This window comes from Nanorana parkeri, unplaced genomic scaffold, assembly GCF_000935625.1.
Source record: "Nanorana parkeri isolate BGI_ZX_2015 unplaced genomic scaffold, ASM93562v1 scaffold177, whole genome shotgun sequence".
Classification (NCBI taxonomy): domain Eukaryota; kingdom Metazoa; phylum Chordata; class Amphibia; order Anura; family Dicroglossidae; genus Nanorana; species Nanorana parkeri.
Window position 1 is genome coordinate 1,081,446 of NW_017306445.1, and position 21,093 is coordinate 1,102,538.

Consider the following 21,093-nt stretch of genomic DNA (forward strand, 5'->3'; position numbering starts at 1 on the left):
GCGGCGCTCCGAGCGGGGTCATCTGGCAGTCTCCGGCCACCTAAATTAGGACCCGGAGACTGCCAGATGACCCCGCTCGGAGCGCCGCACACCGGAGCAGCAGTGACGCGACGCTCGGCGAGGTAAGTAAGATGACGCGCTGGCACTGACTCGAGTATAAGCCGAGGGGGGCACTTTTCACCCAAAAAAATGGGCTGAAAATCTCGGCTTATACTCGAGTATATACGGTATGTAAAAATATCTACCAGTTCTCTGAACATACATGTGAATATTCATCGACACCTAAGAGACCACTAGACACACCCAGGATGGATCAAGAACTGTTTTAGATGCGTTTACCGCTAAACAAAGTGTCAATGAGAACTTGCACTTGGTTTCATTATGAAGAGTAACTATCCCTATGGAGGACACTTGCACATACCGCTGCTATCCGTAGGAGCTGCTAAAGACAGAAAAGCTCAGATAAGAATGTGCAAAGTACTGATTAGCCATAAAACAAACCCTAATGTATTACTTAAGTAACAAATGGAAGTCTGACCTAGTATTTCACTTTTAGTGTTTCCTGTATATTATAAAGAAAAAAAAATTAACCAAGGTACATTAAACAGCTGAATTACACTTCCTATACATATACATACAGCTCCACATATCAGCAGTTTGGTTAAATAAAAGGAAATAAACATGTAAATAAAGAAATCCTTCATACTCTGACACAAAATATTTTAGTAAAAAGTCCTTTTGGGGGAGATTGTGCAGTAATTGTGTCAATAAAGCAGCAAAATTCAGAATTAATTCCCATCATGGATTGTGCAGAAGAGGAGAAAGGGCAGACCACTGATGGTAGCTCATTTGGTAGTTCAAGCGAGCAGACAGATGGCCAGATTCATCATACTCCGCTACGGTTAATACCTGAGGTGGCATTACCTGACACGGATCCTAACGGGGTTTAACAACAGGGAAGAGATAACGAAATTCGGAGAGTACCCTCAGAAAAAAAGTATTTTGACATAATGCCCAAAGGTAACAATAATTTCATATATTACAAAACATTTTTATTTATAAACAACTGGCCAAAGTCCCAAAGAATCCATTCATTTTTGTCACTTTACTAAACGCAGCAAAGGATTTAGAGTATAACTGCACTTTGAATATTTTTGCTTGTACTTGCCCAAGCTACCTCTAACAAAATGCCAATATAATGGAATATAAGCCCTGTCACGGCCTACTGGCCCAGAGAACATTCTTGAGTGCTCTGAAATATCAGCTCCTGGGACACAAACTGCTCATGCAGCTCAATGCAGATCAGCTGTCCAAACAGCCCATTCTGTTGGTGTCCAGGAACAACTTTTTTAGAGCAAAGAAGGAAGCAAACACGGGGCCGGTACATGATTCAAACAACAATATACCTTCACAAAAGGTAACCCATCATATTGACCTTTTTTTTTTTTCAAAAGCTTATAGAGTCAAATACAAATGTATTTTTTATTTTAAAAAAACAGTTATACTTTATGTGCAAAGTGAAGACTATTAAACCATTGAGAGACAACATCCAACTGATTGCACAGTAATTGATTAAATGCCTATCCAGCAACAAACTATGAAAAGAAATAATGTTAATGCCTGTTGGCAAACACAGTGGTGAATTCCTGGACATTTTACAGTAAAGAAATATGTTATACACACAATATTCTGAACCATGCTTAGAAGTTCATGCTGTACAACCTCTAATGTTCTTTGTGTGCATTTTACTGTTGACAAGTACACGTCTCCATTCAAACCACCTACATTTCTCCAAAAAAAGGGATTCTTTGGAATGTCAGCTACCAAACACAGTGTAAAGCAGAGATCCCCAACCTTTCTCAGCTTGTGAGGCACATTCAATGACTAATAAGCATGACAAAATAGCACCTATGGAATGTATAAAATGTAGCATATATATTTTCTTTGAAGAGTATGTAAACCTTTAATACAGGCATCATGCATCACTGTATACAGATTTCTTAAGAAAACGGTTCTTTGTGGATCTTTTTGTATAGTTTCAAACCTTGAGATCCTGCCAGTAACAACACTTCTTGTTGCAAGCTGACAACACTAAACCACTGCCTCTCAATGCCTTTCTGATACAACTCAAGGAGTTTGCATGGCAGGCTGACAATGCTACTACTAATTGCCAGTGGCTTAGTGTTGTCGGCCTATAACAGGAAGTGCTATTACTGGCAGAATCTCCATGTAAGAATATTTTGCAAAGGATTCATTAAAACCATTTGCTTATTAAAAAAAAACTATATACAGTGGGACACGATGTCACCCTTTAGACCATGTTTCACCCATATTCAGGGTTGCATACCACATCCCCCAAACCCAAACTGCCACCCTTACTTGAATTGTGGGATGCTTCTGCCTGCAGAAATGTGTCATTATTTAAGATTGGAGTGGCTTTGCATGGCCCTGCCTGCAGAGCCACGTCATTCAGGTCTGGCAGCAGTTCAGTGACATCACAGTAAGTTGTAGCCCAGCCGCACATCCTCCAGCCCTAAAACAGATGGTCCATATGGATGTATGGACCTTCTACTGGGGAGAAACGCTGCAAGAACCTGTGCATTTCATCTGTGACGCACTGATGGTGCGTGTAAAGCTCTGTAGGCTTCACTGCAAAAAGTGTAGTAAATGTTCTATATTTTGCAAAAGGTAGACTAAGCCTTTACAGTTTAGTTTTCAATTTTGTGTAGAGTGTACCTTTAAAAACATCTCATACTACAAGAAGAAGGAGAAGAAGGAGGCTATATGGGGCAGGTCTGGTTGATATGCCTCTCTAGTGTGCAATTAATTCTATATCTCTTCACAGCGAAAACTAGAAATAGTTTTGGCTGGAGATAGACCTTAAAAATGTATATACTGTATATAGCATAGTAGTAGCTTGTCACTTTGTTTTGTTTAAAAACAAGAAAGAAGCTGTCATTTTCAAAAATAAATAATAAAACTAAATAAATCAGGAAACCTATGACTGACTTTACATACATGAGAAATGTATAACCTAGTGTTTTCAGGTAGCAACAGTTGACCTTATGGGTCACTTGGACCTTAAGGGCTTCTGCACACCATGTCCGGACCAGAAAGTTTTCTGTCCGCACCTGAAATGCATCCCAATGTATTCCTATGGTATTTCTGGGCTCCGATCACACCAGTGCAGTCTGTTCCGGTGCGGGGGAAAAAAACTGATTCATTGGGGTCTGGAACGCACCAAAACACATGTAAATGCATAAAAAAAGAATAAAAAATGCACTGCACCGTGTTTGCAGATTTGATCCAGATCTGGTCTGGACTTGGTATGAACAAGCCCTAAACCCAGAACTAAATACCATGCCCATTCGTAAACTTTAGATACCACAGACTGTCCTTTCTATTATTATATCTGTTATTTTAGGCACATTTTATGCCAGGTCAGGTTCCACTTAAAAGAGAACTATGGCCCAACCTTTTTTTGCCATCCTCTTTAGGGTCACAGGAGGACCAATGGTTATTGCCTGCTATATGCTCACAGTGCAGAGCCATGCTGCAGCTGAGATGGATGCCAACAATATTGTTATGATCCACCCCGCTGCCTGATTGACAGCTGGCTTTGGCTCTCTAGAGGCAGAGACAGCTGTGCCTGTCCTCTCACCCTTCCATTCCTCCAGTCAGAGCTGGAAGAAGGAGGGGGCAATCCCTGCAGGGAGCGGTAACTGACAGGCACCGCTCTCTGCAGGGAGAAGATCAGGAATATGTAATCGCTCAGTTCCCGATCAATAGAACCAACGCGTGGCAGCTTCAGTGTCACATGTCGGCTCTAATTATGGGGATGAGTGTATTTCACTCTCCTCATAATTCTCCTTTAACAACTGCTCAATAGCTGCCATAAGCAAAATCAAAGATAGCTAAACATTATATGTGACCCATAAGCCACTGGTTGGGGACCACTGATGTAAAGTATGCACTGCTATATGCAGCCATGAAAAGGGATACTCAGATAAAATGCACAATCGGCAATCACTGACATTTCCTATGACCTGACATTACAGAGCACAGGAATGTTAGGATTTTTTTTTATGTTGTAACAGATCTTGAACAGTGGTAATCATTATCTCAGTATTAATGAGAAACATGAAGTAGCTCTAACTTCCAGAATTGAAAAAAACATGTTGTGAAGTTCTTAAAAGGCCTCCAAACTGTGAAATGGTTAAAAGGTATAGTGGTAATACCAAAAACAAAGAAGTCAAGCATAAAACACAACTTGATAGTGGTCATTTCCCTATATGTAACCTAAATTTTCCATCTCGCTGCGGTAGCGCTGCTCAGAAACTTTACTTTTGTGCTGTTTTGTCTCCAGATGTTGCCTAAACTCAAGCTCTTCACTGGCTCCAACATTGCACATTGAACAGTAGAACTGTCCACTTGGAGTTACACACATAGCCAGGTCTCTAGGAATCCTCTGACGTGAACGGGGATTGAAATATGGACCTGAGAGGAAAAAAAAAAAAAAGTTTTTTTTTGTCAATTTGCATTAAAACCAACATAAATTGATGGAGGACCTTGACAGAAAGCATGGGGTGACCTTCCAGAGAAATATTGAACAGTATTCTCATATGTTTTCATTAGCAAGACATAATACAAAGACAAAGTGGATGGCGTGGCCCATTAACTCAGAAAAGACATCTTCTTTTGGCAATTAGACTCATCTTTTTTCAGTGTCTTAGGTTTTATAATCTGATGAATGCTGTCTTCAAATACATTTTAATCCCAGCTAATTGGCTATCACAGAAGAAAATGTAGAGCTGCAGCAAATGTCTGAAAAAACATGATTTTTATGTTACCCTGTAAAATCTGTTTCATGGTGTACGTCACAGGACAAAGAGGGTTAATTCTTGAACAGATGGGTTAGGCAGCTCATTTCAGGTAATTGGATTCTAGCAAATCAAAGCTGTCAGGACAGACCTGTATAAACTCTCCCACTCCCAGCCTGCCACAGTTTTGTAATAGGCAGTACAAGAATGGACCACAGAAACTAGATAGAAGAGTGCCATATCCTATGATGTGCTCCAAGAAATGGATTTTACAGGTAAAACAAAGATCCTGTTTTCTAGATTGCACACCACAGGACACGGGGAGTTAACTCTTTTTATGGCTTTAATCCTCTCTTGTGTCAAAGGAGGACATTTGCTAATGTCCTCCTGTGACCCAAAGTCAGCATCTAGCGGGCTAATGCCTGCTATTTGCTGACAGTGCAGAGTCACGCTTCATTCGGGAAAGATCCCGGCAATATTCTTGGGATTCCACCCCGCTGCTTGATTGACAGCTGGCTCTGCCTCTCTAGGGCCAGAGCCAGCTGTGCCTGCCCCTCCCCTGTCTGTCCCTCCAATGAGCATTGGAGGAACAGACAGGGGAGGGGGGAATCCCTACAGGGATTGGTGACTGATAGTCACTGCTCTCTGCAGGGAAAAGACCATGAGTGATCAGCGGTTCATCAAACTATAGAGCCGGCATGTGACACCTGTAGTGTCACACTCTGGCTCTAAGTATTGGGAAGAGTACATTTTACTAGAGGTGCACCGAAATGGAAATTTTAAAATTGAAATTAAAAAAAAATTGTCAGTCCGAAACCGATACCGAAAATGTTTTTTATTTACATTTTTTCACATTTTTAAAATGACGGGAGGAGACGCTGGTCGCTCACAGCCCTCTCCTCCCGCAGTGCTCGGCCGGCTATCACAGTTTCTCTCCTCCCCGCAGGGACACAGAGCAGCGCCCAGCGTGGAGGAAAGAAAGCAGGGATGCGGAGCTGTATCGGCAGGAAAAAAGTGCCATTTTCACCCGATATGTTTCGGCGGCCGATATATCGGTGCATCCCTACATTTTACCCTTCCAATACTTCTCCTTCAATATTTGAATAGATAGGACACCCAAAAGCAATCCAACAGAATGGCAGACAAGAAAGCAAACAACAGCTAAAGGTCCAGCAAAAAAAACTAACCCTAATGGGAAACAACAATAGAAGGCGCCTACAATGCAGAAAGCCGCCTTAAGCCAGCATCTGCAGAGGTCGGAACGTCCACCTGTGTGAACAGAGGACTGGGTGGGGGCCTTGAAGATTTGTGGAACCAAATCCTGGTGCTGGAAGCCTTAGTAATACTAATGCTCCTGGTAGAGTGAACTGTTACCGGAAAGGGGGAACTTTGCCCTTCAATTCGTATGAGAGTGATAGTACACTGAATCCATCTGGCAATTGGTGAACAAGAAGCTGGCTGCCCCATAAGGGGACCTTTAATAATGACGAAAAGGGAGTCAGACCTGCGCATAGGAGCTGCAGCAGAGAGGTAAATTCGGACAGCCCAAACCATGTCCAAACACTGGACTATGCGGATCCCCTGAGACGGAAAACAGCTCTCTACTGAACCAGCATGGTGTTACTCTGTTACTGCTCTCTAACTGGTGAGCGAGATTCTGCAGTGTTTTGCTAGTGAGGGAGCAAAACTGCAAGGACAGGTGAGTGATCTCTTTAGCGATCCTGTTGTTTGCGAGTTGCCACCAGTAACAGAATTGCTAGAATTGCTCAATATGGCCTGCAAACCCTAGGGCTCCAGAGAACACATAAGGGATGACACACTCCAGGAGTACTATTAAACATGTTGCTCTCATAGAGGAGAGTATAATATACATGATAAGGAGAGCCTTTGCAGAATACATCCATTTTGATACAAGCTTTCTCCTTTTATATTCTTAGGGACTTCTCTCTGCACAACTCTCCAAATAAAGTATGGATTTCACCTTTAAGACTTCAGCTGTTTAAAAGGTAAGCCACTTTTTTATAATGACGAGGGATACTGTACTTACAGAATCAGTACTTCTTGTGATTATTTTGAAAGAATAAAAATTTTTTTCAAGATTATAAATATTGCAAGCTTAGAGCAGAATCTATGTTTTCCAACTACATCAATTACATTAATATTAATGGCATACTGTTGTCTCCATTATTTTCTTTCCTGTAATGTTTGCACCTCTTGCACTTTCAATGCCCAGGTGTTTTGTAGTATTAACTGTAAACAAGCTAATTTCCATAATACATTCATGAGGTTGTTTGATGCAGTTATGCGCATGCAAAAACTTGAGATGTTGGTAACATGGGAATACATGGTTCCACTATTGTTTTCCAGACCATCCTCAACATTCAAAGTTTTAAAGTGGACCTATCAGTAAATTTACATTTGTGTATGAATACATTCCTGTAAAAATATACACCAGTGGTATATTTCAAGGAGAACTATGGGACTAGTGAAAATCACTCAGCCTCATAGTTCTAGCCGACCTGTGACAATGAAACTGTCACATGTCGGCTCAATAGATCGGGAAGTGAGTGAACATATACCGTCGCTCGCTCACTTCTTGATCTATCCCTGCAGAGAGCAGTGACTGTCACTCACGGCTCCCTACAGGGATTCCCCCATCCCCTGTCCGATCTTCCAGCGCTGACTGGCGGAACGGACGGGGAGGGGGCGGGTACAGCAGGCTCTGCCTCTAGATAGGCAAAGCCAGCCGTCACTCACGCCGCTGGGTGGATCTCGACAGTAAAGTCGGGATCCGTCCCGGCTGCGGCGTCTCAGTATACCACGAGCTGTAGCTCGCGGTATACTGAGCTTTGGGTGACGGGAGGATGCTAGTTTGTGTCCTCCCATTACCCTTAGGAGAACTATGGGGTAAGGCCCTAACCCAGGGGTAGCAAACCTCCGGCCCTCCAGCTGTGGTGGAACTACAAATCCCATGAGGCATTGCAAGATTCTCACAGCCACAGACATGACTCCCGAAGAGAGATGCATCATGGGATTTGTAGTTTCACCACAGCTGGGGGGCCGGAGGTTTGCTACCCCTGAGGATTTTTCACTCACCTCATAGTTCGAGCCGACCTGTGACAACGAAACTGTCACACGTCAGCTCAATAGATCGTATGGGTCTGCTTTAAGTTCTTTTCTGTTCTTTTACCATTAAGATCATTATCGCATCCTTATACTTCTACTATGCTGTCATCCTTAACTCTTTTAAACCCCAGGTTGTTTTTAATTATCTTTTTTTGTATTTAGCACCAGATTAACAACAAATGAGACCCTAGGCAAAGTAGAAGCTTTGGGTCCCTTTACATTAATCACTGATTACAATGTTACTCAGGTGCATGGATGACTAAAATATTACCTTCCCAGACTAGCAGCAGGTCTTAAAAGCAGGCACTAAAGATGCCTAGATATCCATTGAAATAGTTGTTGTAGTGCTCTGCTGCCCTGGAACACAAGGGTGTCCTGTTAATATAGAGCTCCAGCTTTCCCAATAGTTTAACTAGCAAGACCCAGGAAATACTAGCGCACCCATTGAAGATAGGAAGCTTGGTGCAAAAAATGGTTGTGCCCAATATAGTCAAATGCATGAATCACTGCTTACCTGGAATTCCATCTCTACTGCACTTCAAATATAAAATATTTAACTTTGTGAGAAATGTGTGAGACGCCATAACCACCATATGAAGGATTCATCTATTCTTATTGTATGGGGTGCATAATCGGAGTCACTTGATACATAGTGATTGAATAATTTGTCTAACCAAGCACCCAATGTGGCCGAAACACGTACGCGTTTAAACTGCGCAGTATATATACAAGCTAACTAAACAAGAGACTGGACACTTATGCGAGTCTTATGGGGGCATGAGATAGATGTATCCTATTTTGGATTGTAATTTGATACACTGAGACATCTAGTCCATGTGGTGGGGTTTTTAACCACCTTCCGTCCATGGCTGTTTGTGAACGGCCGGACGGAAGTCTGCTAGGAGCGGGAGGGCGTCTTAAGACGTCCTGCCCCTCCCCCCTCTCGTGGGCGGCACTCAGCGCGCACACGAGAGGGGAAACTGTGAGCATGTAAACAGCCAGCGATGGCTGTTTACATACAAGCAATCAGGCGTCTCTAGAGACGCCCGATCGCTTGCAGGAGCTGCGGGTGTGCGGCCTCCCCCCCCCCCCGTACCTCTGTCCCGCCGTCTCCTCGTCGCCGCTGCCGGTCCGTGATCCGATGTGGCCGGTGCGGCTGGGACCGGCACGGCGACGCTCTAACAGCAGATCAAAGGGAGATCATTACTAAAAAAATAACACAAAAAATGTTTTAAAGTCCCCCGCCCCAGCCACATACACATGCAAACATGCGTCGGGTGTGCCTATGTACGAAAACGACGATTGCGCCCATTATGCAGCACATGTTACATATCGCCGCGAACGTCGGAGTAAGAGCAATCATTTTAGGGCCATCAATCACTGATAACACTAAACTGCTGAGCGGTAAAAACGTTTAAAGTGTCGCCTATGGCCAATTTTGGTTGCGGTCGTTTTCTGCGATTTTGCGGGTGCGCGCATTTTTAAAGGTTGACTTGTTTAGTGTCTATTTACCCGATGTGACCCCGTCTTTTATATTATACCAAAAAATTGGGGTGAAAATAAATGTTTTATAACATTTTATAGGGAAACATGTTTTTTTTCCAAATTTAGGGTACTTTTTTTGTTATATAGTAAAAAATAAAAACCCCAGTGGTGATTTAAATACCACCAAAAGAAAGCTCTATGTGTCCCCAAAAAATGGTATGAAATTCCTATCAGTACAGCGTTGCATGACGGAATAAACGTCAGTCAAAGTACCGCAGCGCTGAATACTGAAAAATGGCCTGGCCAGGAAGTGGGTGAAACACCCCGGTCTTCAAGTGGTTAAGCTTTTATGGTTTTATGTGTTGGGTAGGGTGATTGAGGGGATGTTGTGATACCTATTTTGGGAATTTTTTGATAGCAATAAACGTATGTATTAGTACCTATGTAGATTCAGTGCTGTCTCTTGGGACCCACTAGATCATGGGTAGTGAAATAAAAAATCAAAGAGGTCTGGTGAGTAAAATTTCCTTCAAGCCGAGGTCCAGACAGAACGGTCACTACATTCACACCTCCACTACAACACACATCTAGTGGTGTGTGTTCCCAGGCGATAGGGGTGCATAACACTGTTTATTTATTTTTATTTTTTTTACGAACTTTGTTGAAATGTCATGAATGACATTTCATTAAGTTCTATGCAGACAGCACAGTGTGATTCAGTTGCAGCCTGCATGCAGTACTTTTTTTCAGCACACACAACCACAACGTGGTGTGGGTGAACTGAGCCCATTCGTAGCAGTGCAAATTGCCTTGTCTAGTGTTGCTGCACTGGATAAAGTGGTCAGAGCAGCTCTAACGCATCTGGTGTGAAAGCAACGAATGTAAGGGGGAACTCCAATGGGGGCAACTAATAATTAGCTGTCCCCATCAGAGTACACCCTTACTTTGCTTGTCCCCATCAAAGTCCCCCTTTATGTTTGTATTTAAGGTAAGGGGCACTCTGACGGGGCAACTAAAAATTAGTTTTCCCCATCAGAGTGCCCTCTTACATTGGCTGTCCCAATCAGTCTTATAAAGAAACAATAATATTGAGTATTTTCAGCAAAGGACCAGTAATTAGATATACATTGATTATAACAACTTGCATATGACATTCTTCATTAATTCAAGCAGGAGTGCAATTCTTAAGTATTAAAATGAAAAGCTATATTGGCTGTAATGCCATTGCACATATTACCTATTAGCCATCTGTCATGGTCCTTGGAATACTTTATATCCTGGGACTTCTGTGTCATTATACATATCGGACCAATCGCTGCTTGCCCTGTTTTGAGTCCTCATTTGCATGGCCGAGGGGACCTAGGTGAGGACTGGAGGATACTTTGCAGTTGACCAATAGGAAGGTGGTCGGTTGGGCCACCTTCAAACTGTTGTTTTATAAAAGTGTGTGTGTGCATCCAATAAAGCTGATTCCTGTTTGAACTTACATGCAGCCTGCCTGGTGTTTGTTCTGAGCTATCACCACTGGATTGGAACGGCACAGAGCTGTAGTTCGAATCCCAAATTATCGGATGTCCGAAATATCAGACGATGCAGTCTGAAATCTAAGGAGTGCCGGGAGAGTGGAACCGAGCAAGCAAGGGGCTCGTTACACCATCTACTCAGGATGAAACCATAACTGGAAGTCCAAAGAGATTAGTTCTGATTGGATCTCTTCCCAAATCATCTCTCCCTAACATTTTAGTCTAGTTTTAGTTAATCGACTAAAAAGTATTTTTTTAAAGTAGTCATCATAAAGCTAGTTTTAGTCACTGAAAAAGTGTTGTTGGCGAAAACTATGACGAAAATTATTAGTCGACAAAATTAACACCGGTGCCCCCTTACATTGTCCCCATCAGAGTGCCCTCATACTTTGGTTGTCCCCATCAGTGTCCCCTTACATCAGTTGTACCCATCGGATTGCCCCCTTAAATCCGCTGTCCCCATCAGAGTGCCCCCATCAGAGTGCCCCCCTGCTTTTGTAATTAATGTAAGGGGGGCCCTCCGGTGGGGGTAACAAATGTAGAGGGGAACTCCGATAGGTACAAATAATAATTAGTCCTCATCAGAGTGCCCTCTTACACCGGTTGTCCCCTAAAGGGCCTGTTCACACCAATGCAGTGCGTTAATTGTATGTGCAATTAACGCACACACTACCGCACAACGCACCTACCGTGCGTTACAATGTGGCAGATGTACTGTGTTGCTATGCATTAAACCGCACCGCAGTTCCTGGTACTGCAATACCGTCTGTTGTGGTGCAATGCAGTTGAAAAAAGTAGTGCATGTGGTATGCAGCCGCGTGTGTTAGGCACACAGACGCGTGTGATTAGTGCACTGCATTGGCGTGAACGGGCACTCAGGGTGCCTCTTTATATTGGTGTCCTCACATTTTTTCTTAGTAACTTAGTTCTATAAAATAAAGCTGCTAATAGACTTCTTAATTGCTTTCAGTCAACCCGCAGGCTGAGCTAAAAAAAACAGAGCAGATTCCATCATCAATGCTTCAAGTACATTGATCGAGGAATCCCCAATGTTTCTTTTGTATCCTAACAGTGGCTGCAGGCCGCTGTCAGAATACCTGAACAGAGCTGGCAGCTCATTGGCTGCCAGCTCTGTTCATACAAAGATTTTCCAACCAGCTCCTTCGATCAGCTGATCGAGGGATGCCAGCCGGAAGGGTGTGGACAGGGGCACCCACTTTGCAAATTGCAGCGGTTCATCAAGAGCTGCCCAAAATTACTTTTATTTTTTTTTAAATTGCACACACTATATGTGTGTGTGTGTGTGTGTGTGTGTGTGTGTGTGTGTGTGTGTGTATGTATATAAATATTGTGACAGGGTATATGACTTTGTGTATGTCAGTGAAAGATTGAAAAGGGCAACTCTCCCTGGCTAGGAAGGGGTTAAGCCTTGCCCCAACAGGTACACCTCCTCTCTCTATTAATTAGCCTGCACCTGATAGTGACTGAGAGCTCAGAGAGAGATCCAAGCTGCCCTGCGTGGATGCAGAGGCAGACTGGAGAGCGTCTGAATGTCTGGGGAATAAGGTCTGGCAGAAAGACTGTATGTAACGGACTGTGGTTTTTCTATGCATGTCCATTTATACTGGAGGCTGGGATAGCCCCTCCAGTAGGAAGTAGTAAGGGATACATACTGTTAGTTAGCCTCCTAAGCTGGAGTAGGCCTTTTTGTTTGTATTACTTTCGAGTTTCTGTCAGAAGTGGTTTTGTTTAAAGAAGGGAAAACGTATCATAATGATAAAAAAAGACTGTGTACGTTGAACGCAATAAAGCTGCATTTATTGCCAATTCTGATTACCGACCAGTGACTTTCTTACAATATATATATGTGTGGCCAAGAGCGATTGCGCCGCACATGTTAGATATCACCACGAGCTTCGGAGTGCAAGCAATAATTCTAGGGCCATCAATCACTGATAACACTAAACTGATGAGTGGTACAAGCTTTTAAATCATCACCTATGGGGGATTTTAGGTATTGTAGTTTTTTGCGGTTGCAAGCAATTTTAAGGCTTGACATGTTTGTTTGTTTTTCCCCAAAATCTTTGTAAATTTTTCCTTGCTATAGTAAAAAATCCCCAGTGGTGATTACATACCACCAAAAGAAAGCTCTATCTGACCCCAAAAAATTCCATAAAATGTATTTCAGGACAGCGTTGCATGACGCAATAAATGTCAGTCAAAGTACCGCAGCGTTAAATACTGAAAAATGGCCTGGCCAGGAAGGGGAGTTTACCATCCCAGGCTTCGAGTGGTTAATAAGTCCTACACTTGGGCATTTGCAGGTGAAAATAAAGGAAAAAACACCTGGGGAAAAAATAAAACTAATGGCAGCCACCACATTTTTGTTCGTCGGTTTGGATACAATTTTTACAAGACATTTTAAAATGTAATATGACCTTTGCGTTTGAATTGTACCCCAGTGTAATTTTCTAAAACTGTTAAAACAAATTCAATGTTTTGTACACCGTGGGTGTATGGAATGACCCCAAAAATGTAATTTCATGCTTGCGTGATTGTCTCACAGATTTCCCCATTTTTAGGCCTAAAATTTCCTTATTGGTAAGGTACTCCATAAGGGTTAACCACCTCTAAAGGGATGCAGCCTCTGCAACTATGCTCATTAGAAAAAGTGCGAAGGGTGATTATAACGAACCTGCCCCTCCCCTTCAGGAATCAGTTTAGAAAGGACATGGTGGGAAAAAACAGCTTTTTTTTTTTTTTTTTAAGAACAGAAAAGGGTAGGTATCTGCAAAAAAAGTTTGTTAAAATCCTTGCAATGTACATTCATCACCCAGAGTGGATTTTTTTTTCTCCACAAAAGTAGAGTTACACTTTAAGTAATTTCTTCCGAGGTGCTCTATGACTTTAAGAGAATGGAAAGTAACCACCATCGCTTATATGCAAAGCTAATGAAGATAAAATAGGAAACCAACATTTCTGGGCCTTGCACCTGCCTTTGAAGTGAGTTATGCATGGTTCCAATCTGATCCTTGCATCCTGCTTACTGATTGCCTATGATTGTCTGCCAATCAACATTGCTGTGCCTCTGGTGACTGGATGCTGTTCTTTCAGTTGGAGTCAGCTGAAGAGTGAGCTAAAAGAGATAGGGTATCTCTGTATTCATTTCCCTGCAGGCTACTCTGTTATTTTCATAAGAGATGCACACCACTGTTCTAATCAGTGCCTAGCTTGGGAAGAATGCTTGGGTTCCCGCCAGCATTCCCTTAGGTAAACATCTGCCTCTATTAGAGAAATAAGAGTGACTGAGGAGAAATGCATTTTCCAAACTCCATTATGAAGAAGGAGAAAATGCACTCTATTGTGATCTTGTAGAAAATCTCTTTCCTAAACGTAAATGTTCTAATGTTTCAAATGCCAGTTTTTAGAAACCCTCCTTTCAGTAAAGTTTGCCTATTTTTTTTCTATCAAGCCGATGTGGACCCTAGGTCAGCAGCTCCATCCTTCAAATTATGTAAAGTAAAGGGGGATATGCATAAGTACTCTGATTATGTGAACAATACCCTTGGAAGAAAATTATTTTTACTAAAGAAAGAAAGTAAACCTATAAGTATATAAAGAGATGTCAGCCTGATGTCCTGGAGCTATTTCTGGGAAAGCAGCCAGCTAACCACCAAATATAAAGTAGTATTACATTGCTCATGTCTTTGTTGTAGAACTGTAAATTATCCCTATGTGGACATCTAAGGACATGATGAGAAAAGGTCTCAGGGACTTCCTTGACACTTGACTACAAAGCCACTTTGTATGCTGTGCAAAAAGGAAGAAGCGCAGTAAAAGAGACTGGTGTCCTGGGTCCGCCTGGATGTAGCAAGGAATTAACATTTGGGCCACTGACCTAACGTTTTACCCACACTAAACACCACCTCTCTGTTCTCCTATAGTGCAGTTCTACAAACCTACTGTACCTCTCTAATGTAGGTATGCTGCAACAAACTGGCATTTATATATCCCTGTTTGATTCCTCTAAAGCACATGTGTCAAACTCAAGGCCCATCTGCCGAATCCAGCCCACCAGGCCATTTCCTAGACTTCTACTTTCAGATCTAGGTATTACGTTATTACTAAAACCAGTGATAATCGAATGCAGAGGCAATTATGATAAAGATTAAAGCAACCATAATGTTGATGCAGCCCAAGATTAAATTGAGTTTGACACCCCTGCTCTAAAGTCAACAGCTAGTTAGAAAAATGATGTGGCCTCAAGGGTGAGAATCAAGGTCTCAAAACTGCTAAACTGCTCATTCTTTAGCCAGAAAAGCATACTCCAGATTCAATTTTGTTATTATAAACCAGCTGTAAAAAAGAAATCCACACTCACCCATCCATCCCCCACCCCTCCTCCCCACTCTGATTTGTATACTTAGCTTTATATCTTTTCCCCCTTGAAAACAGTTTTGGCTGGACATACGCTTTAAAGTATGTCCATAGCCAAAACTGTTTTTGTTTTGGATAGCAAGGATTAGAACACCCATCAGGTTTTCCTTCTACTTCGATGCTCCATTAGAGAGACTTTCCAATAGGGAAAAGTGCAATAGGGAAACAGACAACAATAAAAAGGTGCCAGAGATTCTAGCATTCCGTTACTCACCTTTACAAATACATTTTTACTTGTGTCTGTGTTGCTGCTGGAAAACTTCCTGTCTAGTAAAAAGGTTATCCACAGGACAGGAAGTAAGGGGAAATCTCTCCTATGCATTCTTGTGGCCGGAATCCCAGTTGTCCCGTTCACACCGCCAGTGTTTCTTGCTCGTATTTGTCAGCACGGAAAAACTCAGCACAAGCCTGTAAGTATGCGCCTCTTTTTGGGGAGATCAGCGCGATGTGACCCTTTTTCCTATTCCTGATCTGCCCATAAAAGAAGCCCATGCACTTTTTTCCAGTGACCGGCTTTTTTCTCAGCGTGACGCAATGCTGAGACATGAACGGGGACTATAGAAATCAATAGGATTTCTTGTGCTGAGCTTTTCCATGCTGACAAATATGAGCAACAAACACCTTGGTATGAACGGGGACTTAAATGCAGTCGCTGTACCCATTTACCGTGTTTCCCCGAAAATAAGACAGTGTCTTATTTATTTTTTAATGACCGGGGGACAGTGGCCTTATCTGTAAACGGCAGTCTGCATGTAATCATATGTTATATGATTACATGAGGTTTGGAATAAATCACTGTCCCTGGACATATCTATCCTCTAACACAGTGGTACTAAATCTGTGTAACTTCAGAACCCACACTTGTTCTTGGTCATTAAAGTGCGACCCAAGTCGCACCGCACTGGAAAGCACGGCATTGCAGCACAGCACGTTCCGGTGCAGGCAAATGGCAACGCACCAGAACCTGAGGTAGGTACGATTGCATGGTACAGTGCGTTAATCGCACGGGTCTGTGCAATTATGCACTGTACTAGTGTGAATGGACCCTCAAAAACACTGACAGACACACACAACCACAGACATTCTCACATACACACACCAAACGGAAAAAATTTATTTCACATACACACGCCAAACAAAAAAAATGTCTTTTTTTTTTTTTTTTGATCCACCCAGTCTCCCTACCTTATGAGAACTGGAGTGGATCCTCAGCCTGGGGTCCAGTGTTGGCTGCTGTGCTGTGACGGAGCCCCATCCATATGTGTATTGCTTCTACAGCTCCCTTGTGTGCCCTGTAGAGGTGCTGGGAGCCAGAATGTGGCGTCACTCCAGTCCAGACACCTTTACAGGGCACGAGAGGGAGCTGTAAGCAATGCACGTACGGATGTAGCTCCCCTCAGTCATACCCCCAGCCCACCCTATCTGAAGCTGACACTTGTTGTTGGGCAGCATATTTTGAACTGACAGGGCTGGACTAGGGGGACGCTGAGGAGCCTCTCACCTACAGCAGTAGAAGGCATGTGACGACCCAGCAGTTGAGAACATTGGCTCTAACAGGTACAGCGGCTGCATTTAAACGGGACATTTGAGAATCCCAAATTGCCCAGACTGAATGAGGCCTAAATAAGCCCCTGACAGCAGAAAAACTTGACATGGAGTTGCGACCCTTTAACCACACTATTCAATGCTAAAAAATGTTTTGGCTACAAATAAACTTTATTGTTTCCATTACAGCAAGTTAAACGTCTCCCAGAACATAAGACTATATGGATTTTTTTCACAAAGGAATGAAGAAAGAGAAATCTACCATATGGTTTATCAGCTGCCTCATTAAAATAACTTTGATTAAGAACCATTACTGAGAAGCTGGCACGCCTAACATACAAAACATTAGGGACATTTTTAATGAAGCGAAAGTAGTTCTACAAATCTTTATTTCGTTTGTGCTAAAGATAGAATGTTTATTAACTCATTGCTTTCAAGAACATTAAACATCTACAGACATTCTATTAAACATCAAACTAAAAACTTGCTGATAATGAACAAGAATAATTCATACTCTGAATGTAATAGGTGTGATTTGTATTCAGGTTAGAAATCAGGTTCAATTAAAAAGCAGAATGATGATTGAAAATACTAAACTAAAAATAGTTCATTATTATTTTTCCCAGCGCAGTGAGAACAGTTTTAGATTAAAGTCTGGTGTCTGAACGCTTTAAAGAAGCCCGGGGAAAAATGTGATTAACCCTTGCAGTGGGGCTACCCCCGCATTGCAAAGGGTTAACTGCTCGTTTGTTTCCAAGTGCTAAAAAAAAAAGTTATACTCACCTGATCATTCCAGCCGATTTGTTCTTAGACCAGGTCCCTATACCCTCTCTCCCCCTCCTCCTGCAGCGGAGTGAATCCTTGTGTCATTGCGGTGTATACAAGTGTATAGACGCGAGGACACTGAGGAACATTCCATCTGTGCAGAGGAGGTAGAGACAGAGTCCACTGACCCAGCGGTCTCATTCCAGAAAGCGGACTGTTCCAGAAATTCAGGAAAAAGCACACATACAGTAATGCCCACTACATGATCTTTAAATGTAATCATTCTATACATGAAAGCTAGAAGTACCATGCTGTTCTAACACAAAGACATGGTTGTTTCCCTTCTCTTTGCTGCTCTTCCTTTTAAATCTGTATCTGTTCTCATGCTGGGCAGAACTTCTGTTTTGCAGCAGACTGCCTTGTGTCTGAAATGGCTACATGGTGTCTGTGTGTACGTTTGCAACCTGAGCCAGCACTACAGGAAGAGGCACTCAGTATAACACCCTTAACTAAGGGAAGATATGGAGCTCAGCTGCGGAACCCCGTTCCGCCTTACACACCCGAACCCAAGGGTATTGTGCAGCAATGAATCTCGCCACTAGGTTCTAAGCATCATTGTACCAATCTCCCAGAAGGTAAGTATCAGCCGCTAGTTTCTAGCTTCTATCTATGGTTCTTAGCTGCCTTAGTTATGAGGATAGTACAGTATGATGTGGCTATCAGGAACATAGGGTATGGTGGCAATGATGGTAAGAATATTATCAGTGGTTTGATCAGAAGCAATAGGTAGTTCCTCATTCAGGTGAGTATATTGCAGACGACCTGCCAAGCAGACCGGGTAGAGTAGTAATAGGTTCAGTATACGCAATAACTGTCTGTTCACGTCACAAATCAGTATTGGTAGTATGGTTAGCAGAGTGCTGAGAGGTTATGCATACATTACAAGTTCATAGTCCTTGTTAACACAGTAATCACCGCCAATGAACAACCACCGGGTGGCAGCAGAGAGCTCTAACTCAGTACTTGCAGTTAGAAGATAAGGAAGCTGATCCTCCCCTGTGCCGTGAGTCCTGGAGTGTACGAAGAGGCTGCAGTGAACGGCCAGTGTCCTGCCCGAGCAGCGAGGGGAGGCAGAGCAGCTGTGAGGAGAGGTTGGGTAGGTAGTCCCTGCTATGCTGAGGTGCCAGTGTCTGTTTGGTGTCCGCATCGGTTGCTGGAACGCCAGATAAGTGAAAGATTCCGGCTTAAGACGAAAAGGGGGCGGGGCTACGTGACGTCAACGGCCCGGGGGCGGAACCCCGCAGCGTGTCCGTGACGTCACACGGGTGAGCCGCCGGGAGCCGTTACACTCAGCTGCAAAGGGAAGTTCTCCCCGAGCATGAGAAGACATGAGGATTTCAAAGGAAGAGCAGCAAAGAGAAGGGAAACAACCATGGATTACAGTAAGGCACACATTACAGTATTGGTTTATGTTAAAAAATCTGAGGGTTTAATGTCACTTTAAGACACATACTTTCCATTGCTGCCCCCTGGCACAGCATCTTTCTGCCTACCACAAACCCCACCACATTGTCTGCTGCTCCTCACCCCTCTATCCCACGCTGCTGTCCCCTTAAAGAGGGGGGCCAGAATAAATAAGTGTACCATGCTTGGTAGTTCAAGGCCTGCTTTAAGGACTATTTCATGTGAACCTTAATGCAATCAAAACATACACATTGCTATCCCTTAACGCTGAGCTCCAGGCAAACATCTAAATACATAGAAGGGTACTACTGCAGTTCAGTAACACTTACAGGTTCCCTCCGCACCCCCTCTGTGACTGAACAATAAAAGGAAAAGCAGCAGAATAGTGATCTCATCTATGACACTCTGCTTTTTGCTCCTATCAGCATGTTCTTTGCACTGAAGCACAACTGATTGACTTCTCGTGTTGCATCTACCTAGAATTCGGCTTTAACAGGGCCTTATACTTCTATTTCTGTTTAAATTTACAGTAAGCAATTGTATTATTCGAAGCAGCAAGTAATCTTTGTTTTACATCTGATAACTCGTATATTATATGATCACCATTAACATTCATTTTCTCTTTCTTTAAACACTATCATATTAGCCTTTGGCATCTATATAGTTTGTAATCTGTCCTCCCTTTGGTTTAAGATATATGCACTGAGAAAAAATTACAGTAGATATACAGTATATTATGATTTTGAAGACGTCTTCACAGGGAGTGTAAATTTAGACTGAATTGAATTTTCAGGATGGTGTGTATATCTCTGTATAATATCCATATAACATACTCCAAACAAGCCAATCCCTCATCTGTTACCATGGTAGCAATAAGCTATTACTCTGTGGCATCTATTCTCAGAACCCGTCTGGACAAGTCCCCCTGATAGCATACCTGTATTATTCTGAGGAGAGCAGACGCTTCTTCGATTTTGCATCATCTTATGTTCATTCCCTTCTTTTCGAGCTCTTCTCTTGCATTCTGCTGGATCCCTGAGTGTCATCAAACCATAGCATTAAGAAGTGTAAAACAATATTTGTCCGCTTCAATCAATTGTGTACAACATATAATACAAAATCTAGTTTATCTTTGATATTATGAAATGTAATTTCATGCTCAATGTTCTTAAAAATTACCTTTCCATTTAAAGCTGTAGCTGCTGTAATGTTCTAAATCTGTAAAAAAAAATGTCAATGGAATATGGTGACCTGGAGGCATTCCCACACAGTTGGTGTACTAAACGCCTCCAGAAATGTCACTTTCTGCTTCTGTGATTAGCTGACTGATTTTCCCAGAAGTCTGCACTAGGATACAAGTATCATTTTTGGCATCACTTGCAATAGGGATACTTCCTAAGGGTTATTCACTACTAAAGGGTTGCTAACACTGCGCCTTTCCCTTACAACACAGGATGCCCACTAGCTGATTATAATGAACCCAGACCCTCCCATTCAGGGATCGGTTTGGAAAGGACATGCTGAAAGAAACAGCTTTTTCTTCAAAACAGAAACATGTAGGAATCTGTGATCAAATCCTTGCACTGTACATTGATCATTTAGAGAGGATTGATTTTTTTTTTCTCCACAAAAGCAGAATTACTGTAGAAATAATTATGTTGCACTGACATGACCATATCTATGGAATAGTGCAATAAGTGAATTGATTGGTGGGTATTATTTGCTTTACCGAAAACAAAATGTGCAACTCTGGGCCATAAGCTTTGTATAGATAGATAAGTATAGGCCATAGGACCAAGAGTTCATATAACCTATATTGACAGTTTGTATACATATATATGTATGTGTGTGTATGTATGTGTATGTATATATATATATATAGTCTTTAAAATATTTCTTATATATTGTGTTTTTGGAAATGTGTTTTC

The 21,093-nt window shown here is 42.4% G+C and overlaps 1 protein-coding gene across 1 annotated transcript in view; it reads right to left on the reverse strand.

Annotated features, from left to right (window-relative positions):
* Window positions 1-4,219: 4,219 nt before the first annotated feature.
* The window catches only part of ZMAT3 (zinc finger matrin-type 3), a 23,993-nt gene continuing 7,119 nt past the window's right edge, over window positions 4,220-21,093 (reverse strand). Inside the window, exons 4-5 of the mRNA XM_018554899.1 lie at window positions 20,103-20,200; window positions 4,220-4,497 (exon numbers count right to left, since the gene is read on the reverse strand). Coding sequence (XP_018410401.1) covers window positions 4,289-4,497; window positions 20,103-20,200 — 307 coding nt within the window. The 3' untranslated portion in view covers window positions 4,220-4,288. The remainder of the gene's footprint in view (window positions 4,498-20,102; window positions 20,201-21,093) is intronic.